The sequence below is a fragment of the Aspergillus tubingensis genome, assembly GCF_013340325.1.
Source record: "Aspergillus tubingensis WU-2223L DNA, scaffold_7, whole genome shotgun sequence".
In the NCBI taxonomy this organism is placed as follows: Eukaryota; Fungi; Ascomycota; class Eurotiomycetes; order Eurotiales; family Aspergillaceae; genus Aspergillus; species Aspergillus tubingensis.
This window is the reverse complement of record NW_023336281.1, coordinates 1,870,586-1,891,823: the sequence shown is the minus strand read 5'-3', so window position 1 is coordinate 1,891,823 and position 21,238 is coordinate 1,870,586. Positions and strand designations below refer to the sequence as shown.

The window sequence follows — 21,238 nt, the reverse complement described above, 5'->3', positions numbered from 1 at the left end:
CAAAATGAACTAAGATGCTGAGTAGGTATTGTCAGGACCGTATACTCGAGAGTAGCCTCATGGATAAGGGTTTTCGAATACAAGAGTTGAGAGTTGTGGAAGAGGGGAGGGGGTGTTGTGAAGATGGCGTGGGAATGACAGCGGGATTGAAGGACAGGCGAGCGTGAAATGATGGATGGAATGGCTTGGGACTACGGGAGGCGGGGAGTCGCAGGTTCCGCCCGGGCAGTTTGTGCCGTCGACGAGGTGCCGAGCTTCATTCACTCTCTGGACCCTGTCGGACTTGAACCGCTTCGATCGGAACAACTTGATCGCGTGGATCGGTAACACGAATCTATTCAAATTTCTTATCCCTTCAATTCGCCCTTATTACCAGCTCGGTGAAGTCTAATCGTTCTATTATGACAATTTCCTCCGTATCTGTCTTGGGTTGGCATGCTGACCGTTGATGGCCGCCTTGCAGCTGCAGTTATTGGATAAACGCACGAGTCGCTCCGGCAGGTGCATGATTATCAAGAATCAGCTTTGTACGTATCTAGGGGTGCACTGACACTGGATCTCTGGGAGCTGCGATCTTTGCTCAGATCCTTCATATACCTGTAACTATCCCTGCGCCGCTTTAAAGGAGCGTGCCGGAGGGTGACTCGCAACTCTGGCTGTGTGAGCTCTCACTGTTGCTGGTCAGGGATGCTCTCTACTACTAACTTCCTGATAGATTATGTACGATGTCGGTACAGGCAACTGATGTCCTTCATATGTACAATGCTGTTCCTTGTCAACTTATTTGAGCATCTTATTTACAACACAGTTTCCTTCCGCGGCTTTCAATAAGTTCGTAGAAACGGAAGCAGGGACGGAGGACAAAGACAAAGTGACGAAGAAAAGGGATAAAGCAGAAACATTCAAGGGCATTAGAACATGAATACATGTCTCATCATCGTACATTGCAGATCTTTCGGACACGAAAGAAGAAACCATCACACATCAATCATAAACCCTGGATAACGCCTGTCCATGCAAAATCGATCAAATAAAGTCCGAAGACTCAAATCATAGCTAATAAATCGTTGTATCTCGGTAAGTCATTCGTTTTCGTTGTTGGCATCATAAAATCATCATCTTCGTGAGCGCGTGCGAGATCGTCTAGTTCTTCTGGTATCTCTCGTCCGCCGATCATCTGTCACAACGCTTCCTACAATGTTATTAGCATCATCCTATCATTGTAGGAGAACAAGAGGGTACTTACCATCATTGGTATAGTAGTCAGAGGAGTAGTAACTGTAGTAGGTGCTCGGATACGTGTAATCGGTCTTCTCGTCCACGTCGCGATGGTCTCTGCGCCTCTTCAACCCAAGGCACAGCGCGATCGCACCCAGGACGATTCCAATTGTCGCCAAAGCACCCATGCCAGACTCTTTCTTCTTACCGCCACCTGCTGTTGATGGTGCCGGTCGACTGCCGAACCAGGTGCGTTGCTCAGGTCTAGCCCCGGAAGAAGAATGGTGACGACGACGACGTTCTTCAACGTATGTGGTTTCTTTCCGCTTCCTACCGCCACCGAGACCAAGGCAAGCAAGCAAAGAATCAAGTGCTCCACGGCAGCACATACAGGCGCAAAGGAGTAACAGAAGGAACACGCCGGCAATTGTTCCGATAACAATGCCCGCGATGGCTCCGCCGCTGAGTCCTCCGCCGGAGCCCTTCACAACCAATGGCGTGCCGCTTGTGCTCACAGGGGCAGTGAAAGGCTCAGTAGTAGTGGCCGTTTGAGTTACAGTCGATAGCGTTGTTCCACGTACGGGGGGCGTGGCAGTCGCTGTTGCCCAGATTGACGTGCTTCCCAGGATACATTGATTGTTGGAGCAGACATATGCAGGGCCGCAACAGTCGCTGCCGCAGACCGTTTCACCATACTCGGCATTGCAACTGCCAGTGCTCGTTGTTGCCGAAATGTAGGAGCTCCAGGTTGAAGTAAAAGTCGCACGCTCTGTTTCGGTCACGACATACGTGGTGGTGTAATACTCCCAGCTTCCGGAACCGACGCACTCAGCTTCGCCATCACTGTTGGTGCTGCATGTTTCGCTTGAGCTGCAGCAAAGCTGGCTATAATAACCGCAAGGATTCGAACAGCGCTTCTCCAAGGTGGCCTCCTCGAGACTCACCTCGGGTTCCAATGGTGAAGCTATCGAGAGTTGAAACTGACTTAGTAGGGCCAGTATAGATAAGGTCGACGGGATTATGCGAGACGCATGCATGGCGAGGGGAGAATGTAGGAATTTCCACAACCACGAGGCCAGCCCACGATGCGACCAAAAGCAGCTTTGGATTGCGATCGCTGCCAGGGACAAATTTGGGGAAGTTCCGACGTATGACTCGATGTAGGGTCTTGTTATGACAAGGGAGGTATAGAACGAAAGACAGCGAACGAAAGGAAGCCAAGCAAATAGATGGAATGCGAGAGACCGTCACAGATAGCTTGCAGAGCAGAGATCGAAAGAATGCATATCAGTTGAATAGAAAATGTATGGAGGGTTAGAGAAGAGAAGTCGGAGCAGGGTGCCATCCCACGAGCAGCCCGTCCGCCCTTCTTTGATCCCAGCCTCCGTCCGGTCGACTTCCCAACCACCGCATTTCCTGTGACGACCACCACCAATCACTGCCAGGCCGAGTGAATCAGCGATGAAGATAAACTTAGCTCATAATTTAAAAAAGGAAATTTCGGAGGCTGGGATGTCCACTTTTTTCGACTCTGCATGTTGTTGCCCCGCTGTGATCCAATGGCAGAGAAGTGGCCGATGATGCCGTTGCTGCCCCTCTCATCACCAACTTCTCTCCCCTCAGTTCCTGACAGCGTCATTGTCAGCACCCAATCGTGTCTGTGGGCGAAAAGTCCGGAACTTGGACAGACCCGGCCTACTGCGTTGTCGGCTCCACCGCTAGATTATCTTTTTCTCTTCCACGGTGAGTCGGTCTAGCAAACGCTGTTTCTGATTCGATGGAGGTACGTCCGTCAGGTACTGACTGCATGGGCCTCCATCCGTCGGCACAAATCAGGCGAGGACCGTGTAGTGACTAGTTAGTGACTACACCTACGTGTCACCCAACGAAGGGGCCCCATGCTTAGGCAGTGATTTGGCGCGGGTGACTCAATATCCGTAAGTACTTAGTTGCTCTAGAAGTGCGCATTGTCCGTGACCCGACAATCACATACTAAATTCTTTGCTATCTGGTGAGCCCTAATAATGATGTGGTAGTGAGGCGCCATGGATGCAGCTGGATCTCCCTTGTCTATTGTGGGAGCAACAAGCTCACAGTACAAGTTCCCATAATACTAAAGAAATCATGATCTGATCATTCATTTTCTTAAATGTCATTGCTATCCTAGATGCTCTTGTTATATACAAAACGCCACAAAATCATGAAACTCATTATGCCGATAGCTGCCCAACTATTGCCCTTCATCAGTCACTTCATAGATACATCCCGTCGTCTCTTTCATCCACCCAAAGGATGAGCGTTCTCAACCGAAGTAGTTGTCTCGCGAGTGTCGCAATTGTCAATATTGACTTGGAGAAAAAATAATGTTCACGTCACTTGAGCGAGCGTATGTCCATATCTCGTACATGCATATCCACATGAAAAAGCGTAGTCGTAACTTCATAGAAACATTCCGGCAAGTCCAATGAACATGCCAAAGAAAAGGTCCTCAAGACTGGAACTCCGTCTGGGCATCGTTCCCCGGTTCTCGTAGACATCAGTGCTGTAACTGCCGCAGTAACCAATGCTGAGACCGTGGCATGCCTCCATACTCAGACTAGAGCATGTCGATATAGCTGCAGAAGCGCCTCCTCCAGCGCGAGTGACACCTCCTCCTTCAGCAGCCACAGTCACAGCATACCCTCCTCCGAGTTGCGAAAGACAGCCGGTATATTCGCTCTGACATAGAGAGTAGTATGATGTGCAAACGCGCGCGTTGGCGAATGATGTCGGGATATTGACAAATGGATATGCCCCGGCAATTGTAGAGCCCGTGAGAGTCACACTCGTCCCATCTGTAGTCTGTGTAGCCGTCGCTGTCTGGGGAAATCGGAAGCTGCTAGTTGTGCCTCCCCCAGAATTTCCAGTCTCTGAGAGCGTCCCCGTACAGCTCGCTCCCGTTGGGCAGCAAGCGACATTGTCAGCGGCGTCGCGAGTGCACCTGCTACCATCGGCACAGCATATATCCGAGTAGCCTAGGTTTGTGCAAGAATCATATCCAGAAGGACAGTTATCGCTCCGCTTCCTTAATAATTGCAGTACTTCAAAGGCCCTTCGTCCGGAGTCTGCATTGCGAGGTGAATAGAATGGTATAGTATCGATCGATGGAGCTGGTGTTGTCTCTAACGAAAGAACCGTCGAAGCGAGGAATGCGGCCGAGATCCACCCGAAGAGCTTCATTGTCGAGGCTTAGGGCTACAGCGCGCCCTCCGGATATGATGGGACAGGATATCGAAAATATACGTCGGAATGCGTCACCGGCGCAGCTGGAGACTGCGACCTGTTTAATCGTACGATCTGTCGAGGGCCAGTATTATGCGACGGCTTTGCAGCGGCGATCAACAGATTACTAAAAGCGGTAGAAGTAGATGTCAGTAGTGGTCGATCAGGGTAGCGCTTGCAAGTACACAGTAGCTCAACAAACATGATCCAGGGCGGATAAAAGCACACTTACGTGTTGCTAAAAACTCTTCTATCTGTAGTAATTTCTGCCGGGTTCGCCTCACTCGAGCAAGCCGGTTTGAACACCGGAAAGTGTGGGTGATGGATGCTGCATCTTTAGGTTGTTCAGGCCGCGCCGGGTCCACTGCGATCCCCTGCCACAGCAACGGAGCGTCGCCTATGGCCCCTCAGTAACCAGCCACCCGTGCAAAGATGGGACTTGTCCACCTATTTTTGGCCCGCATTGATTGAAATCTGCACCGGAGCCAGGAAATCACCCGGCACTCCGCCGGTCTCCATAGTCTTTATCACCGAGTGGATAAATACTGCTCCAGCTCCGATCTCAGGGTCTGCTACTCACCAGATGATGTCACTTTACATCTCGGACAACTAACTACACCACGTGAATAGTAAGCTTACCTCGAGTCGTTTTAGATCATCGGTATACACTCAGGAAACCATATCTACTGGTTATACGAATTTGTTTATTTCTCTTGAAAGTGGCATTTGCGTAATTTCTTTTTCTTCCACGATCGTAAAGCATATGATCGGCCAGGCGAATTGGAAACCAAGCGCCAGTTCAGCTAATAGTACACTAGCCGGCCTTCTCACAACAGGTCCTTGGAAGTGTTATTGTGAGGTCTTCTTCTCGGCGGCCTAACTGGCTAAACATCATCCCACGAGCTTTGAGATACTATCAGAATCCGAGTTATTCGATATGTCTTCTTCTGCGAACTCTACCCAGATGCAGATCCCCGTCGTGGACTTTTCGCAGTGGTACAACAGCCAAGATGCCTCCTCTCGTCAACAGGTCGCACATGCACTGGTTAAGGCTTGCCAGGATGTCGGGTTCGTATACATCGTGAACCACTCGCTTCCTGAATCGGTTCTGGATGAAGCTTTTAACTGGATGAGACGTTTTTTTGAGCTCTCAAGCGAAGACAAGATGCGGGCCCCACATCCGGAGGGCTGGGCTGTACATCGAGGCTACTCATGGCCCGGTCTAGAAAAGGTTTCTCAAGTCATGAGCACCGGAGATGACGAGGATGCGCGGAAGAAGCTGAGAGAGGTGCCAGATGTCAAGGTTTGTTTAGATTTTGTGTCGCCCCAGTGAGCTACTCTACAGAAAATGTTCTTTATGATCGTTGCCATCGAGTCTTGTATTGAGATTCGGAATGACGTTTAAGCACAGGAAATCTACGATATTGGCAGCGAAGAGAATACCTTTCAACCCAACCAGTGGATACCGAAAGAGACACTTCCTGGTTACCAGGACTTTATGGTCCAATTCTATTGGGAGTGTAATAAGGTTGGAAGCGAGATACTTCGTGCTTTGGCTACCGGCCTTGACTTGGAGGATGAAAGCTACCTGACGAAGAAGCATTCAGGCCACAACAACCAGCTTAGGTTGCTGCACTATCTGCCCGTGCCGGCAGAAGAGTTGGAGAAAGAGCGAACCGCCCGATGCCCGGCACATACAGATTGGAGTTCCATAACCATGCTCTTCCAGGATGACTGTGGTGGCCTGGAAGTAGAGGACATTTCTCGGCCCGGCACATTCGTCCCCGCTACTCCATTGAAACATGCCATCATCATGAACATTGGGGACTTATTGCAAATGTGGAGCAATGGTTTGTCCATTCCCCGCAACATTAGTAGAGGTATGAAATCGGTCATATTTCTGATCTATAATATAGATCGCCTTCGGTCAACCAACCACCGAGTCAGACTACCGCAACTCTCAGATCGATTTGAGGGGCCCAACCGGATGACACGGGAGCGCTACTCAATTCCGTACTTCATGTCTCCTGATCCAGACGTGACCATTGAATGTATTCCGTCATGCATGAGTGAGGCATACCCGGCCAAGTATAAGCCGACCACCCAGGCTGAGTACAACAAAATGCGAGCCTCAATGATGTATTGATTCTTCATAAATGCCACCATTTGCCAGAAATCCACATATGTTTGTTCTTTCATGAGGATTGTATACCAATAGTTATTTGACGAAGCCCTAAGCCCTAGACTGATATCCGAATCCGGTATCCTCTACCGCCCGGGCCTCGGAGCCAATGATAGCGGGCGGCCGATGTGTTCATCATCGAGCTTGATCAGGACGATAGGTAACGAACAAACAGCCTTCCCTGTTACTCTCATACCAGATCCACGAAACATCTTGATCGATCCCAGAAAAATCATTACTGGGACAATCTAAATACGCGCCTTCTTGACCCCGACGACGCGACTTCTCTTAACCCCAGATTACCCCTCAATACCAAAGCGGGACTCCCCTCTCCTTACCCAAAATGTCCATTCCCAACGAAGCTCTGCAGAAGGTACCTTGCCCTAGCAACTCTATCTCATACTCATAACTAATATGTTCCGGACAAACAGCTTCTGCAAGAAATCGAGGTCCAGGCCATTACCTCTCAACAACAAATCGGCGTCACGAAGGCACAGATCACAACTAAGCAGAGAGACATCCGCATGCTGGAGCTCACATCCAAGGAAATCGGCTCTTTGCCTAAAGATACAAGGGTATATGAGGGCGTTGGCAAGATGTGAGTCTACTGGTGGCTACTATATCACCCTTCTAAGGATGGCATGAAGACGGAAGAATCTCGCGGCCATACTAACGGATACAATTCTCATAGGTTTGTGGCTGTCCCCATGAACACGATCGACAAGCGCCTGTCAAGCGAGAGCGGAGATTTGAAGACGGATATTGCTGGCTTGGAGAAGAAGCTGCACTACTTGGAAATGACGCATAAGAACAGCCGTGAGAACCTGGAGCAGATCTTGAAGTCCGGTGGAAAGGCGTGAGGGGCTGTCTCATCAGTGGAAAGAACTGAAAGATGAGCACAAGAAATAAATATATCATACCGATAATAGGTGCCATTGTGCTGGGCATACGCCCGCCTCTGGTGGTGACAGAATGGGACGGCAATCGCAGAGCGCTGCACGGGAGATATACGCTAGGATGGGGATCCTAGGGGGCAGCCTCGTCTGCTGTGCTGCGCTCTGATTCTCCCTTACATCATGGTATTGTGGAGGCTGCCTTCGCTATCAGTGGTCATGCTACGCCCTGCTGATGCGCTGAGCGCTCGGCGTTTATTGGATTTGCTTAGCGGTGTTTAGAGGTATTTCAGTATGTATCACCAGCTAGCTATATTATAGCAAATCAAGGGTTTCTTGTTATACTTTCACAGAATGATACCTCGGTTTTTCAGAGGCAATCTAGATCATGGCCCCCCTAGACATCAATGACACCGTGTAACTATAGCTAACAGTCTTACCGGAACAATGAGACAGTGGCCTTTCTCGAGCCCCAGAACCGGACAGCTCTCGTCATACCACCGTTGGCCAACATGTTGCCAATATTGCAAACTATGATTGGTGTTCCATCTATGCTGTAGATTGTATGCCTACGGATGCCACGAAGAAGCCCCACTATAGAAGTACTACTAAGTAGCACAAAACCGTCGCCATCATTACCAGCAACGTTATACAAGGCAAATACTCATGGACCTCGAATGCAGACCCGTGGCACAGAGGTGCTATCCATGCTCAATTATTTGAGGATAACCTGTTCTGTCTCACACTTTGAGAGCAATTATCCGGGAAGGTGAGAAACTATCCTCCCGTGCCCAGGCTTTTGACCTTGACTCACTCATCCTCCAGGATTTTTGAAAAGTCAGCTCACACTACAATGGAGGCTTTGACCTCTACGCGACAGCGGATATGAACGAAAGAAAGGGTTCGGAGGATGATAGTTGCACAACTTCTCATCCCGATTTCCCCGAGTCTAAATTACGAAAGTTTGCGCTATATGCTGACTGGGACATCGCTTGATAATTTGCGCAGCATAGACGTCTGCTTGAGGCACCTTGCTTTGTGCAGTATCTCTGGTCGTCGTGGATGCATTACCCTTGTCCTTGTGCTTGTGGAAATGAAGCAGGGATTGCCTGTTGTAAGAATATCAAAGTCACCTACGCGCACTATCTTGTGACCCACTACACCCTCTAGAAATAGCAATGATGTAGCTTGGTAAAGTAATCTCCTAATCTTTGAAGGACGAACAGACCTGCTCTGACGAATGGAGACTATTGAGTGCTCTGCTCCGGAGGGAAAGGGATCAAAGTTCATTAAAGGAGCCATAATCATTCATAGAGTAAGCGCTAGCGTCATCGCGCCCAAAAGGATCTTGCAGGATCAATATCGAATTACGCATTGCGTTCCATACGATCAAGGCCCACTGAAGCTCGGAAGGAATGCGTCCACGTGGTACACATGGCAGATATGCAGCATCGACAACACCCAACACAATCATCACCATCCGACTTACAATGCCTCTAAGACTCAGATTACCTCAGATTTGCTACTTACATACTATAGGCTGGTAACTTTTGCCACTAGTCCACGAAAAGCATGCCTTTTCTAGAATTATCACTGCCGTTCCTTCATAAGAGACTTGAGGCGGTGCAGCCGAATACGAGATCCTGGCCCTCCTGCGTCTATACAAGCTTTTGATCACTGTCTTTTAATCACCCATTTCGAGATGTATCAGCCATGCTTCTCCGTGAGTACTAACTTGAATCTCGGATGCACCTTGGTGCCAACTCAGTTCACTCGGTCCGATCAACTTGAGGCAGTGAAACAAGCATCCAGCAAGGGACTATAAGAACAATCGAAATGGAGCCAAGGGATGGGTATTTCGCAGCACAATCATAACCACACTCCTCTACAGAAATAATTGAATCTATCGAAATGCATTCTCTCCAGATCTTGACTTCTTGTCTTGCCATCGGCCTCGCGGCAGCGGCGACTCCCTCCAGCTTTACTCCATCTGTCGATGCGGACGTTGGCGTGGTCTTCACCGAAGATGGGGGCCACCTAACTCTGACTTCTGGAGCCTTAATCAACCAAAACTGTAAGTTTCATCCAGCTTTGACGCACATAAGCACTATTGATATTACATACTCACAACCCTTCCCCAGGGACCATCAATACTCCTACCTTGTACCTGGAGGACACCACCTCCACCAAGGACGAGTACGTCATCATCATGATCGACCCAACCATCAATGAGGATGGTGTCTCAACGGCCGCCCTACACTGGTACCAGCCATACCTCGCCTACTCGTCTGGTGTCTTGGAAATTAGCAACACGAGCGCCCCAAACGCGGAGTACGTCTACCCGACACCGCTTGAAGGGCCTGCCCACGATTACATCCTGCTGCTGTACAGCCAGCCAGAGGATTACTCCCTGCCTGTCTGTCTCGAGAGCTTGCTGCCTGCAACAGACGCGGCCCGTCTTGGATTCAATCTTGATGAGTTCGAGGAAGTAACGGGTTTGGGTACTCCCGTAGCGGCGAATTGGTTTCAGGTCGTGAACCCTACCCCTGCGACTACCACTTATGCGATCACGTCTACTCTCGTTTCTACATACGCGTGTGAGGCGACCGCTACTTCTAGCTCATGAGGGTGGTGAAGTCTGTTGGGTAGTGAGGAGGGGTCGTTCTGTACTGATGAGTATGGGGATGCGTTTTGGATGGTTCTATGGGCTTTGGCTTACTGGAGGATAACAACAGACCACTGTACAAATACTATGAATAGATACTAGTACCAATATTTCAAGATTACTAGCTTTGAATGCATCGATTTCAGTACCACCACATACATCTTACCGGATAATCATTTCCGTGCAGGTAAGACGTAAAAGTAAAACGGCCCCAAAGCCAAGGAAGGATTAGTCGTTCCTGATAAGCAGCACATTTACACAGAGTCGAGATATTCTCCGAGGAGTTTCATAATCTTGCCACTGAAAATCCACTTGCGAAATATAATGCACGGCTTAGCTAAATTAAGTCAGCTCTCATACTCATTCCCACATAGTTGGATAGATCGCTGTACTAAGATATAGCGCAGCTAGGGCACTTTTGCTGAGTCACTAATAGTCAGAAAGGCTGTCTAAGACACTCTCCTAGCACTTGCTAGTATTTCCCTAAAAATGAAATAAATACACGCAATACGTCTTCAGGTAAATTCTACATGAGAATTATGGTTTTATCTTTTATACTACAGCCGGTTTCTTTTTCTTAAAATGTTATGTGCTTTTGTGTATAAGCATAACAGATAGTAAGAGATCTGTATACGAGAAATCTCTGAAATTTTCCTATTTTACTTAGTTAGAGGCATTGAAAGAAAGAGATATGAATAGAAATTAGTCTCCCTGAACTCCGACTTAGTATATGCTATTAAATATATTCTATCTTCTGGCAATGCATGTCTAATTGTCTAGTCTTCTTTCTTGTCATATATTCTTAAATAGGTATTGGAATTAAAACTACTACACTTTTATTATACTTATGGATGATTGGAACTCCTTTTAGAGATATTTTCAGAACAGCGGGCTGCCCACGAGGGTGCATCTCACGTGGGCGTCCCTCGGGGGTCCGTCTCGCTCCCCGACTGGCAGTTTAACCCGTATCTCCCACGCTTGTCCCTTACTGGGATTGACAAGCGGAAATCATGGCCGTTAGGCGACCAAGGACCTATTCTAGCAGTTAACAAGTCAGTGGTACCCTCCGGTCCGCTTCCCCCAACCCCTTGCAGTTAGACTACACCGATCGATCAGCATTCTCGAATTAGTCAAACTTATCTCTATAATCTAGCTTCTTGAGATTGTCTAAATCTATTCTATAATTGAAATCACTTCAATCTAGCCTCCACAACCCCAACAGGTACTCCAGGAGCACGCCACACCTTAACCAACTCCAAGCCCGAGATGTCCAAAAGATGAGCCCAATCCTTCGTCGACCGTTCGAGACCACCAAAAGTCATCATCGTCTGATCCATCCAGGCATGAAACATCGATCCGCCCACATCAGGCACAATATGCTCCGTGATCAGCACGCGAGACTTCTCTCTATCCATGGCTCCCGCCAAGTTAGATAAGATCTTCTGACTTTCGGCGTTGGGCCAGTTGTGGAGACAGCGTCGAATATAGTATGCCAGAGCTCCTAGATAGATTGAACATATCGGTCAGTTTAAATTTCTCCAAGCATTTCAGTGTGGATAAGACACGTATATACGTACCCTTGACCGGCTGTGGTTTGAAAAAGTCATGTCCCATGGCCTCGATCCCGTACTTCTCTATTTCGTCACCGTTATCCTCTATTACACTCGCCTGGTCTTGAAGAATAAACCGGCCCTTGAGATCGGGCTCGGTCTCCTTGATTTGCCGAATGACATGGCCCCGACCACCCCCGATGTCAACCAAAGTGACCGTATCATCGCTAGCCAGGAGACCTAGTTCCTGAGTAAATGGATACAGGCCCGTTGTGACTAGCATTGAGTCCGCAGCCTTCATGGATTCGTTGAATCGGCGGAAGTTGCTAGGATTTTCGTACAGATGCTCAAACGCGGTCTTGCCTTCGCAGTTGTGCACCAGTGAATAAGGGTTGTTGCGAAGAGTTATCTCGTTCTTCCAATTCTTTTGACGGAGGAATTCGCAGTTCCGCATCATACCGGGGACGAAATCGTGCATCCTGCGAAAATTACTTTAGCTCTCAATTCGTCGTTTTGCTGAATGGTAAGACTTTTGAACACACATGGAGGTGTAGACTGCCCGCATTTGCGGCACAAGATAGATTTCCGAGAAGGGTGTGTGGGCGTACTGCTCCTCTCCAACTTCGCGGAAGGGACCAACTGGAGTGGCGGCGCGCATGTGTCGAACTATTCAAATCGCTTGTTAATTAAACGGGTTCAACAGTCAAAGAAGCAGATATGCCATCTAGAACACCTACCAACCAATTCTTTATCCATCCCCGTCTTCTCCGATATCTCAGTAGCTGAGATACTCTTGCCTCCGGTAAGGATCGCTTCGAAAACACCCGCCTCTAGAAGTGTTCGTATGGCTCCTGTGTTGGCAGCCTAAGAAAACCCATTAGTCAGTCACCTGTATCATTGTAGAGCAGAATGATGACCTACATTTTCAAACTGCGCATAAAGCATATCTGCTGGACCACGTAAGGTCTGGATCAATTGCGTTGCGTTCATCAAGACTTTGTATCGATCTTCATCTGAGAGGCTTTTCTGGTATACATTCGTAGCAGATACGAGTTGATCCAAACTCTGCTGGAGAGCCACATCTCTGTGGGCAATGGTTCCCATCTTGCAGAAACGATACGCACTATCGGGGATGTTGGAGGTGAGGTAGAAGGAAAAGTAAACTGTAAGATACTTGAACAATTGAGAGAGTCTGAGTGCTTACTTATAGCATAGGCTTTCGCGCAGGCCTTACTCGAGCAGTGGCCACCCCATAGTATGCTTGAATTCCCCATTACCCGAATTCAGCGCAGTCATGGCACCCTTGCTGGGATGCGTGCGGCCGGTAGCACTGTCAGGCTGCGGATTTTGCTATATACAGAATCTATGTGGGTCAGTTTTATAGCTAATGAATGGGTCAGATGGCAAAAGTACTGCAGTACCCACTTACAGACGCACACACACACACACACACTCTCTCTCTCTCTCTCTCTCTCTCTCTCTCTATCTGTCTGCCTGTCTGCCTGTGTGTCTGTGTGTATGGGCGAGTGAGACACACTGTCTTCTGCATTGCTCTCACATGATTCGGCTAAACCTATGTGAAAACTCCTCGTTATCTCAAGACAGTAGTTACTAAAAGTTGTAATTCGCATGAAACTTGCAGGTGAAACAGTCTGTTGTGAGTTGATCTACAAGAAACGTTCTTTCCGACGGCCGCTAACAATCGCCAGACTTATCAGAGGTAAATCTGACCAATCAATCATAATGTTTCCAAGGGATGATGTCAGCTTCTAGTAGTAGACGATATTGAGACATATGTGCATGGACTTTAGGAGAAATGATCCGCTATTTTCAATTGGGCTAGGGAGCTGCTGGGCTGTTCTAATCGTGTCGTCGACGAGTCATATGCTTGCCATTTAATGATCCCTTAATGAAGGCAAGAACTTTCACCATGCAAGTTTATCATTTCATCGGTATATTGCTCTATCGGGGACCCGTGGCGTACATATGCAAGCCTCCTGCCCCTTGCAAGACGTTGCGTACTTGCCGAGTATTCCCTTGCAGCAGGATAGAGGCAGTGCCTGCGTGGACATTTTCCCCTAGAACCAATCCTACAGCTATTGGATGCAGGAAAAACAAGTTAACAGTGATCTTCATCGGAAAGGATGTCGTGTTTACCCATTCAAAGCAAAGCCCGGTTACGGAATTTTCGTGGTGGGTGTCACGCTAGACTCCCTGCATCATACTTCCATTGGGATTCCGGCACCAAGGGGCCGAAGAAGACTACAATGCATTGCTACGGCTCAGCCTTTTCTCCGTTGGATGGTTTTACTGGGTAAGTACTATTTGTTGTCGAAGGCTAACACTGGTACTCAGCGTACAATCAGGTACGAACGGTCAACCCAGTCTATCAATCGATACTTATTGGCACTAGAGATTGGTAGTGACTAAGGTTGAACCGGCAACTTGGCCCTCAAATTTGGTCTACTACCGATCAGCCTCACCATATAGTAAAGATCATTGATCATTCCTTATTGGGCCCCCTGGTTACTGTTAGCTGTCCCTGGAATGCTCCCATTTCTCCTAAGACCCCTCGAGACGTCATTCTAGTAACCTAACTTTGGCTAGCATCCGAGGCCGTCGCATTATACTCCACCATGTGGCTGTTGATCTTCACAGAACCAGTCCACTAGTGATCAAAAGACCCGAATGGTGAATTGAGCGGTCAGTTGCTTTACCTTTGAGCTTTCTGAGCCACCTAAATCAAACTTCGAAGAGACTTTACAGTTATACCTCCAAAGGACCTAGAAAGTCAATTGGTCTATTTGAGTCAGCATTCCTATAGGCGCATAGATCGAGCCACGCAAGGGCTCGGCTTGGCGATGGTCAGTAGATCAGAACATGGTCTTGACAATGTAACTGATCCCTTAGCGTATTGTCTTATAGACCAGCTGTTTTGCATGGATATTGGCTATTCTCAGTTTACTTAGTATGTCTTGAACATCCGATGTCATCTTGGATTATGCTGACGAGAACGGATGTCGAGAGCGGATATAGGGTACACATCTGGAATTTGTATCTTGATCAGTTGACGGCATTCAGGAAGTTAAGTTGTTACTGCTTCAAGTGTTCTCATTCTACCCTTAATAACTTCACTATTATGGCCTTCATTGCGGCATACAGTCTCACAAATATCCTTGTCTTCACATTGGACTGTCAACCCACTATCAGCTTGAGAGGCCAGCCGGAATCACCTGACTACCTTCCATTCGCAGCTGGCAATCACAGGAAAGGAACAAGACGGCTATGCAGAATGTGCGCAGGTGATGGCTAGCAACAATGGCATCAGGAAGTTGGTCAACTACACGGTCCAATACAAGGATCAGAGTGAGCATAGCTTGTTGTAAAGCTACGGAAAGACGCAGCTTAGGGTATCAACATACTTCCCACGAAGCACTTGATGCACTCTCAAGGCACGAGACTGCGTGTCACAAAAGAGTCTATACAAATATAAAAGTGACTGTATGGTTGCCATACAAGTTTCTTTCAAGTTATGTTCTTATTTCTCTTCAGTATATACCCACTATTCTTAACTTGCGATTCCCTGCCTATAGCTAGGGAAATAGCCAGCGCCTGTCCCGCAGGTCCTGCATCCCTACCCTCTCTCTACCTGTGACGAGTGTTTACACTTCCACCACCAGTGGTATAAGTTCCGTCCTGAGTGTGGGAGGCCCAGATGGGGCTGCCTCCAGACTTGTAAAGTACGATGTTACCATCGTCCTGCACGATACAGTAGGCAGTCTCCGTTTGCCAGATTTTCTCTCCTTCGATGGTACTTCAAAAAGTAACTTCATACTAGTCCAGGGGACCTTTCATCGACCACCCCTATTGAACATAGGGCGGTCATGAACATTGGAGAGAAAGAATTAAACTTACTATAGACAAAGATTGCCGTCTTCCTGCATTTTGAGTCCCTGAATATCCTGCCGTTGAACGGCTGTGTTTTGGAATATACAACTACCATCTTGGTAAATGGCGAGCTTTCCATCGCTCTGCACGCAGAATTCGGTCTTGCCGTTAGTGCTTTGCAAGCTGTGGCCGGGAATGAGCCATTGTCCGTTGCGGAGAGTGTTCGACATGTTGAGGGGTAGAGGATAGGTTGATTGAATATTTTGTATAAAGAGGATGAATGGATGGAAAGAGAGGATGGTTATGGATTTGTAGTTTCGTCCTGAAGTGGGTGCATGGGAGGTATTTATACCCCGAGATTTGTTTCCTCCCTAGGCTTTGGAGCATACATTATTATCCTCACTGTACAAGAGTTCACCGCCACTAAAGTCAGAGTTGTCCTTTTGGCGATGACGATTGATCATCACTTCCAGAGTTCAGCTCCATAGTTCAGCTGCTGGAGTCCCCGAATGGGTCCAAGCACTGGCGTGGCGAAACTACTACAGAGTCATGTAGCGCCTTGTACGATCGGGGCACCCCACTGTGTAAAGTAGATCTTGTGTTTGAGCGGCTAGGTGCTAAAATAGTAGTATTATACTAGTGTGCCACCCGAACGGCGGTAAATCGCCGACTCGGAATTTATTTCCTTCTTGCCTTGCCAACCCTCTGCCTCAGATTTACTTTATTTACTTGATTTATAGACGTTGAAGCGATTAGAAAAGGCTTAGACCGATAATAGCTCTATATACCTGATGTTGCTGTATGAGTTAGGAATGCTAGCACCCATGAGTATTCGATTAATTGGAGGGATTGCCAAAAAAAGGCTGCGGGATGTTGTAGGAAGTTACTAGTTATTGAGACGGAAAGATATTTGCTGTATTGCTATCAGGCGCTGCGGAGCGAGGCGCAGCTGGAAGAGGGGGAGCGGGGTCTCGTCTAGTGCCCTCGCCTTCCGGCTATCTACATAGTATAATTGTTTCGACCTAGTATTTTCTGTATGAAATTGGCCAATCTGATGCCAGGATTCACCCAGCTAGACGGGTGCTTCAGATGAACGTCGTGCAGAGATGCGTTTTGCGAGTTTGCGCAGGCAAAAGCAAGGTAGGAGAAAGGGTCGTTAAGAACATTCGATCCCACGTGGCCCTTTTGCCTCGCTGGCCATAGGGTAGCTAAATAGCTATAGGCTGTTCTTCCTTGACACCTAGCAAGTGGAGATATGAGCATCATTTCCCATCCAGGAAAGTGTTCTCGAACCAAAGATGCGGAGTGGGGGTGTGTCCGATCGTGGAAAAGCAGTTCCGTTCACGATCGGTTAGCGAATGACTCCACGGGAATCAGCACAATATCTTCACTATCTCAGCTCTATCAGGCTACCAGCCGCAGTGGGGACCGCTTCAAGTAATGACTGGATCATGAATATCAGGCGGTTGCTAGTACTTAGTACGTATTTCGACTTTAAGTATGACCATATAGTCTCTGCAGCTAGCTATATTTGGACTATTATTTTACCCCTGTATCCAAATAGGAAGCTATCTGTCTGTTTCGAATATACGAGATCTACCTGGGCTTCTGCCTAAGTAGTTGCCTTAGTAGCTGGAGGGATAGTAGTCTTGGGTAGGCTCTCTAGAGGACACTTCATTATATTGGCTGATCTTACACCAGCCATTCTCGAATGAAAAGAACTGATTAGCCTGTATGGCCATACGTGGAGTCCAAATAGGGCTGCCTTTATCTACTAGATTGATAGATGCTACAACATTGGCTACCCTACAATTAAATACTTGTAATATAGTTAAACATAGATCACAACTCCCTAACGCTGAGAAGCTGAAGCTACTAAGCAAACTTTGTAGACTTATACATATTCCTAGGGTTTGCTCTGAAATTCAGCTTTTCGGTGGCGGCAATGCACCCCCAGATGAAGACTTTAGCAATCATACTAAAAGCCCTTTGCGGACATCTTTCTATATAGCTAAATAGTCATTTTGGTAAATAACATTTTGTTCTGACTAAATACGTGACTTAGGTATTGCATGACAATTGTGAGCCTTGGCCTTGAAGGATAACAAAAGGAAGAAATGCCTGTCTACTACTGTTGACTCTCCTATAACGCATCTACAACCTGTAGGAGATGCCTTCACTTATACCATTCTATATGTGACTACCCGGGCCGAGAGATCAGCTGTTATGAAAGTACAAAATCGGTGTACTCATATAGTAGCGAATAGTAATGGATCATCAAGTTAGAGATAGGGTACAGTGCAAATCAATGAATAGCTTAGGGAGATACCTGAATTAGTAATAAACAAAGATAATCTAGGAGCGGAACTACTTAGAGAGCAGCTGAATCTATGTGTCAGGAAGGTCGCATCTCATGCAGGTTGTGGGCTGACAGATTTGCTAATGATCTCTCATAGGGCACGATGGGCGTAACGACCGTCCGCTCCACATTATGAATGCAACATGTCATCGAAGTGGTGCGCGATGCTCACCACCCAAGCTCATTATCTCACTCGCATGCAATCCTTCCCTTGTAGGCACTGCGCCCGCGGAGATTATATGGTTTCTTGCTTCCCGTTGTGCAGCTTGCTTATTTCTTCCGTGCCATTTTCTCAGGGTCTACAGCCACTCATGAACAACATGGGGTACAATGGGATGATATGATGATGTGATAATGAGACATAAAGATCCCAGGCAGGACTTGGAGCACAGCATAGCCATAGTCATGATACTCAGCCAGAATTATCGCTCTGGATACACAGTGGCAAATTCTAGCCCTGGGCGGGATCATTTCCAAGGCTGATCTAGGCACCTATGAAGCGGAAGTGTAGTGAAACTCGGAGTTGGCCTGCATCGTTGCTGTGCGAATCTTCCGAGCGATCATTGTTACTCGACCGTGCTGATTGCATGCCGGATTCCTATCTATATCCTACCCCTCTCAGCAGCGGAAAAGCATAAGCAGGAAATACCGTGTTGGCGCACACGCCATGCGGCTATTCCTTCCCGTTGTGGTACAGGTGGACACCCGGGCCTCAGGGCAAGGTCGTGTATCGCCAGATTCCAGCTGTGCAGGGTCTATTTGCATTGATATGACATCTGCAAATTGGGTGATCTGTACCCATGCAAGTGTTCCATGATGCGCTGGAACCTTTCCCGACATGGAGTAATGTGTCTCAGTTGGTGCTTGACTTTACGACCTGAATGGTACTGGAACTGACGTTGGACTCAAGGCCGTTGGAATGACGGCATGGTCCCTTGGCTGATTTGTCCGATATATTCTCGCATTATGCGGTAGGTCTGAGACAGCTACACCAATTCTTCTTTCCGTACTGACGATTTGACGAGACATCATGATAGTCTATCTGAAAACCAGCTATCCACTCGCGGTGACGTTGGCGCTGTGTAACGTGCCAAAGTTAATCTAATTATAGTTGATTCTACAATGATCCCCATCATTGTGGTAGCCGCCTCTAACGCGGTCTTTGTAACCTCAAATTGTGTCTTGCATTGAATAATCTTCTGAAGCAGTTAGTTCAGACGGATAGTAGAGCGGTTTGGATTTGATACGTGGGATGACGCTCGTACACATGGCAAGGGAAGATGTAAGGCTTTCCGCCCAGAATCAGCATTACGAGAAAAGAATCAGCATACCTTCTCATCCGGGGTTCCCTTGCATCTTGCATAACCTACCATCGATCATGTTGCTTCTCAGAACATGACATATCCATTGTCTTCGTGAAATGTAGGTCATCAGAGCTGCTTATTCATCAGGTTTCTTATGCCTTCGTAAAGTCAGCATCTAGGTCGTATGCACGATATGCATGGGCTTTGGACGCCTTATCCTGCGCCAGGCATATAAAAGCCTCCTCTCTGGCTTTGTGGAGGCTTTGATTCCAGGCTTCGAAGTGTCATCAGATTTATCAGTACCAAAGGCCGACTCCTAAAAATTTTGACAACCAAGAATATCACCTTCAAAATGCAGTTCCTCCTCCTCCTCGCTGCAACTTTGAGTCTCGGTACAAGAACTCTGGCTTCCCCTGCACCGGTTTCTAACAGTATTGAGTCGCGGGCTTATCATTGGCATGGTTGTGGCGCCGGTATTGAGGTATGTCTTACATGTTTGCATCTACCTTAATAGATGCAAAGCTAGATCGTGAGCTGTTACTGACTCTGCTTGAAGTGCCATTCTGCTAGTGACTGTTGGGCGTCCGAGGATTGCGTGCAGACTGCCCTCGGCGTAAGTATATTGTGCCAGTCTATATAGTAACTAAGGAAACTGACCTCGTATTTGCAGAGCACCGCCAATATCCACTGTGGACAAGATAGTTACCCCACGGCTTGCTGGGCGGTAAGTAACGATTTTTGGCCTTCTCCTTGCTCTTCGGGCTTTTCTTTTGCCCTTAAGTTTTCCTCTTGCTCCCCTTTGTTATAAGGTGTGAGCATGATGATCAATATTCTGACAGCACTCTTTAGGATTGGACCGATTAGACGTTGAGCATTGGGTTTCTGGGTCAGGGATGGTTTGCATCAACGGCGAGCTGCGCGACGGTCACAGTTGGGAAGGTTTACTAAGATGATATGCCTTTCTGGTTCCATAGGGGAACAGGAGTCATAGACATCTAATTACTAAAAGATCATTAGCTAGGATCAGAATGAATTTGGCAATTGTTGCAACTCCCACTTTTGTTTCTCTCCTTAATCCAAAAAATCTCCATTATCGGAGCGACCGTTGCGGAGTCGAAACAGCCCCAGTGGATTGTGCATTGTTCATAAGTCTGTTATTATTGCATGCAACAGCTCCGTAAGAAAATTCAATTAGTACAAAGGAACATTCTTTTAGTTTAGGATGTCCTAGGCGAGTTGGTTTGTAATTGAGGAAGCACTTGTATCGTTTGTTGTATCGCTGAATCAGCTCTCGTGCAGCTTGGATTGATTGAGAAAAACGGAGAGGATGCACTGGTGCTTGATTGAGTACACATCACACCTGAATGTCTATAATCTTGAGCTTGTTGGTTTTGGTCTGCAGGAAGGTGAATGCAGGTCAAATTTTCCAGTTCAAAACTGAGCGCTTGGTTTAGCTCGAGCCCTCTTGCTAGTACCCATCCGCCCAAAAGCCGAATATTTGACCTCCATCCAGAGATTAGCGACACTTTAGTGCAAGAGCACTTTGCTACATTGATGTCCTGCTTACAGCATTTAGGCAGATGCATATCGGGGTACATGGCTGAGTTATCAATGGGAAGCTCACTGTGGGCGAAAAGAGAACCTCATATCTAAATGCATCTCGGTGCTTTCCTAATGAGAAAACAGCCCATAACCGGCTCCATCTCAGCTACTCCGAGCTGTAAGCCCGATCCGCCATAGATGATAGGAATCTGGTACAATATTCAGCTATGAAGAGCCGATGGTACCAGGACGCAAGATACTCTCGGAGTAATAACTCCGTGGTGGCGTACATTGGGCTGCTCTGTAACCAGTAAACAATTCATCTTGACGCGCACTAATTCCGAAGCAAACTTAAGCCTTGAAAATGTAGAACGTG

At 47.6% G+C, this 21,238-nt stretch overlaps 7 protein-coding genes across 7 annotated transcripts; 4 read left to right on the top strand and 3 right to left on the bottom strand.

Annotated features, from left to right (window-relative positions):
• Positions 1–1,115: 1,115 nt before the first annotated feature.
• AtWU_05600 (uncharacterized protein) lies at positions 1,116–2,255 on the bottom strand (the record flags this gene model as incomplete). The annotated part of the gene is made up of 2 exons (XM_035500710.1): positions 1,116–1,192; positions 1,247–2,255. 2 exons carry the CDS (start codon positions 2,253–2,255, stop codon positions 1,116–1,118), a joined length of 1,086 nt encoding a protein of 361 aa, XP_035356603.1.
• Positions 2,256–3,657: 1,402 nt separating this feature from the next.
• AtWU_05599 (uncharacterized protein) lies at positions 3,658–4,437 on the bottom strand (the record flags this gene model as incomplete). The annotated part of the gene is made up of 1 exon (XM_035500709.1): positions 3,658–4,437. One exon carries the CDS (start codon positions 4,435–4,437, stop codon positions 3,658–3,660), a length of 780 nt encoding a protein of 259 aa, XP_035356602.1.
• A 979-nt stretch (positions 4,438–5,416) lies between these two features.
• On the top strand, positions 5,417–6,625 carry AtWU_05598 (isopenicillin N synthase family dioxygenase; the record flags this gene model as incomplete). The annotated part of the gene is made up of 3 exons (XM_035500708.1): positions 5,417–5,782; positions 5,891–6,329; positions 6,396–6,625. 3 exons carry the CDS (start codon positions 5,417–5,419, stop codon positions 6,623–6,625), a joined length of 1,035 nt encoding a protein of 344 aa, XP_035356601.1.
• A 379-nt stretch (positions 6,626–7,004) lies between these two features.
• AtWU_05597 (putative prefoldin subunit 1) lies at positions 7,005–7,521 on the top strand (the record flags this gene model as incomplete). Its single annotated transcript, XM_035500707.1, has 3 exons — positions 7,005–7,034; positions 7,093–7,259; positions 7,353–7,521. 3 exons carry the CDS (start codon positions 7,005–7,007, stop codon positions 7,519–7,521), a joined length of 366 nt encoding a protein of 121 aa, XP_035356600.1.
• Positions 7,522–9,465: 1,944 nt separating this feature from the next.
• Positions 9,466–10,180, top strand: AtWU_05596 (YbhB/YbcL family Raf kinase inhibitor-like protein; the record flags this gene model as incomplete). The annotated part of the gene is made up of 2 exons (XM_035500706.1): positions 9,466–9,628; positions 9,696–10,180. The coding sequence occupies 2 exons, from the start codon at positions 9,466–9,468 to the stop codon at positions 10,178–10,180; spliced, it is 648 nt and encodes a 215-aa protein (XP_035356599.1).
• A 1,229-nt stretch (positions 10,181–11,409) lies between these two features.
• Positions 11,410–12,873, bottom strand: AtWU_05595 (O-methyltransferase; the record flags this gene model as incomplete). The annotated part of the gene is made up of 5 exons (XM_035500705.1): positions 11,410–11,720; positions 11,797–12,248; positions 12,312–12,435; positions 12,507–12,633; positions 12,691–12,873. The coding sequence occupies 5 exons, from the start codon at positions 12,871–12,873 to the stop codon at positions 11,410–11,412; spliced, it is 1,197 nt and encodes a 398-aa protein (XP_035356598.1).
• Positions 12,874–19,672: 6,799 nt separating this feature from the next.
• AtWU_05594 (vacuolar protein sorting-associated protein 26) lies at positions 19,673–20,184 on the top strand (the record flags this gene model as incomplete). Its single annotated transcript, XM_035500704.1, has 4 exons — positions 19,673–19,801; positions 19,877–19,933; positions 19,991–20,044; positions 20,170–20,184. 4 exons carry the CDS (start codon positions 19,673–19,675, stop codon positions 20,182–20,184), a joined length of 255 nt encoding a protein of 84 aa, XP_035356597.1.
• Positions 20,185–21,238: the final 1,054 nt, after the last annotated feature.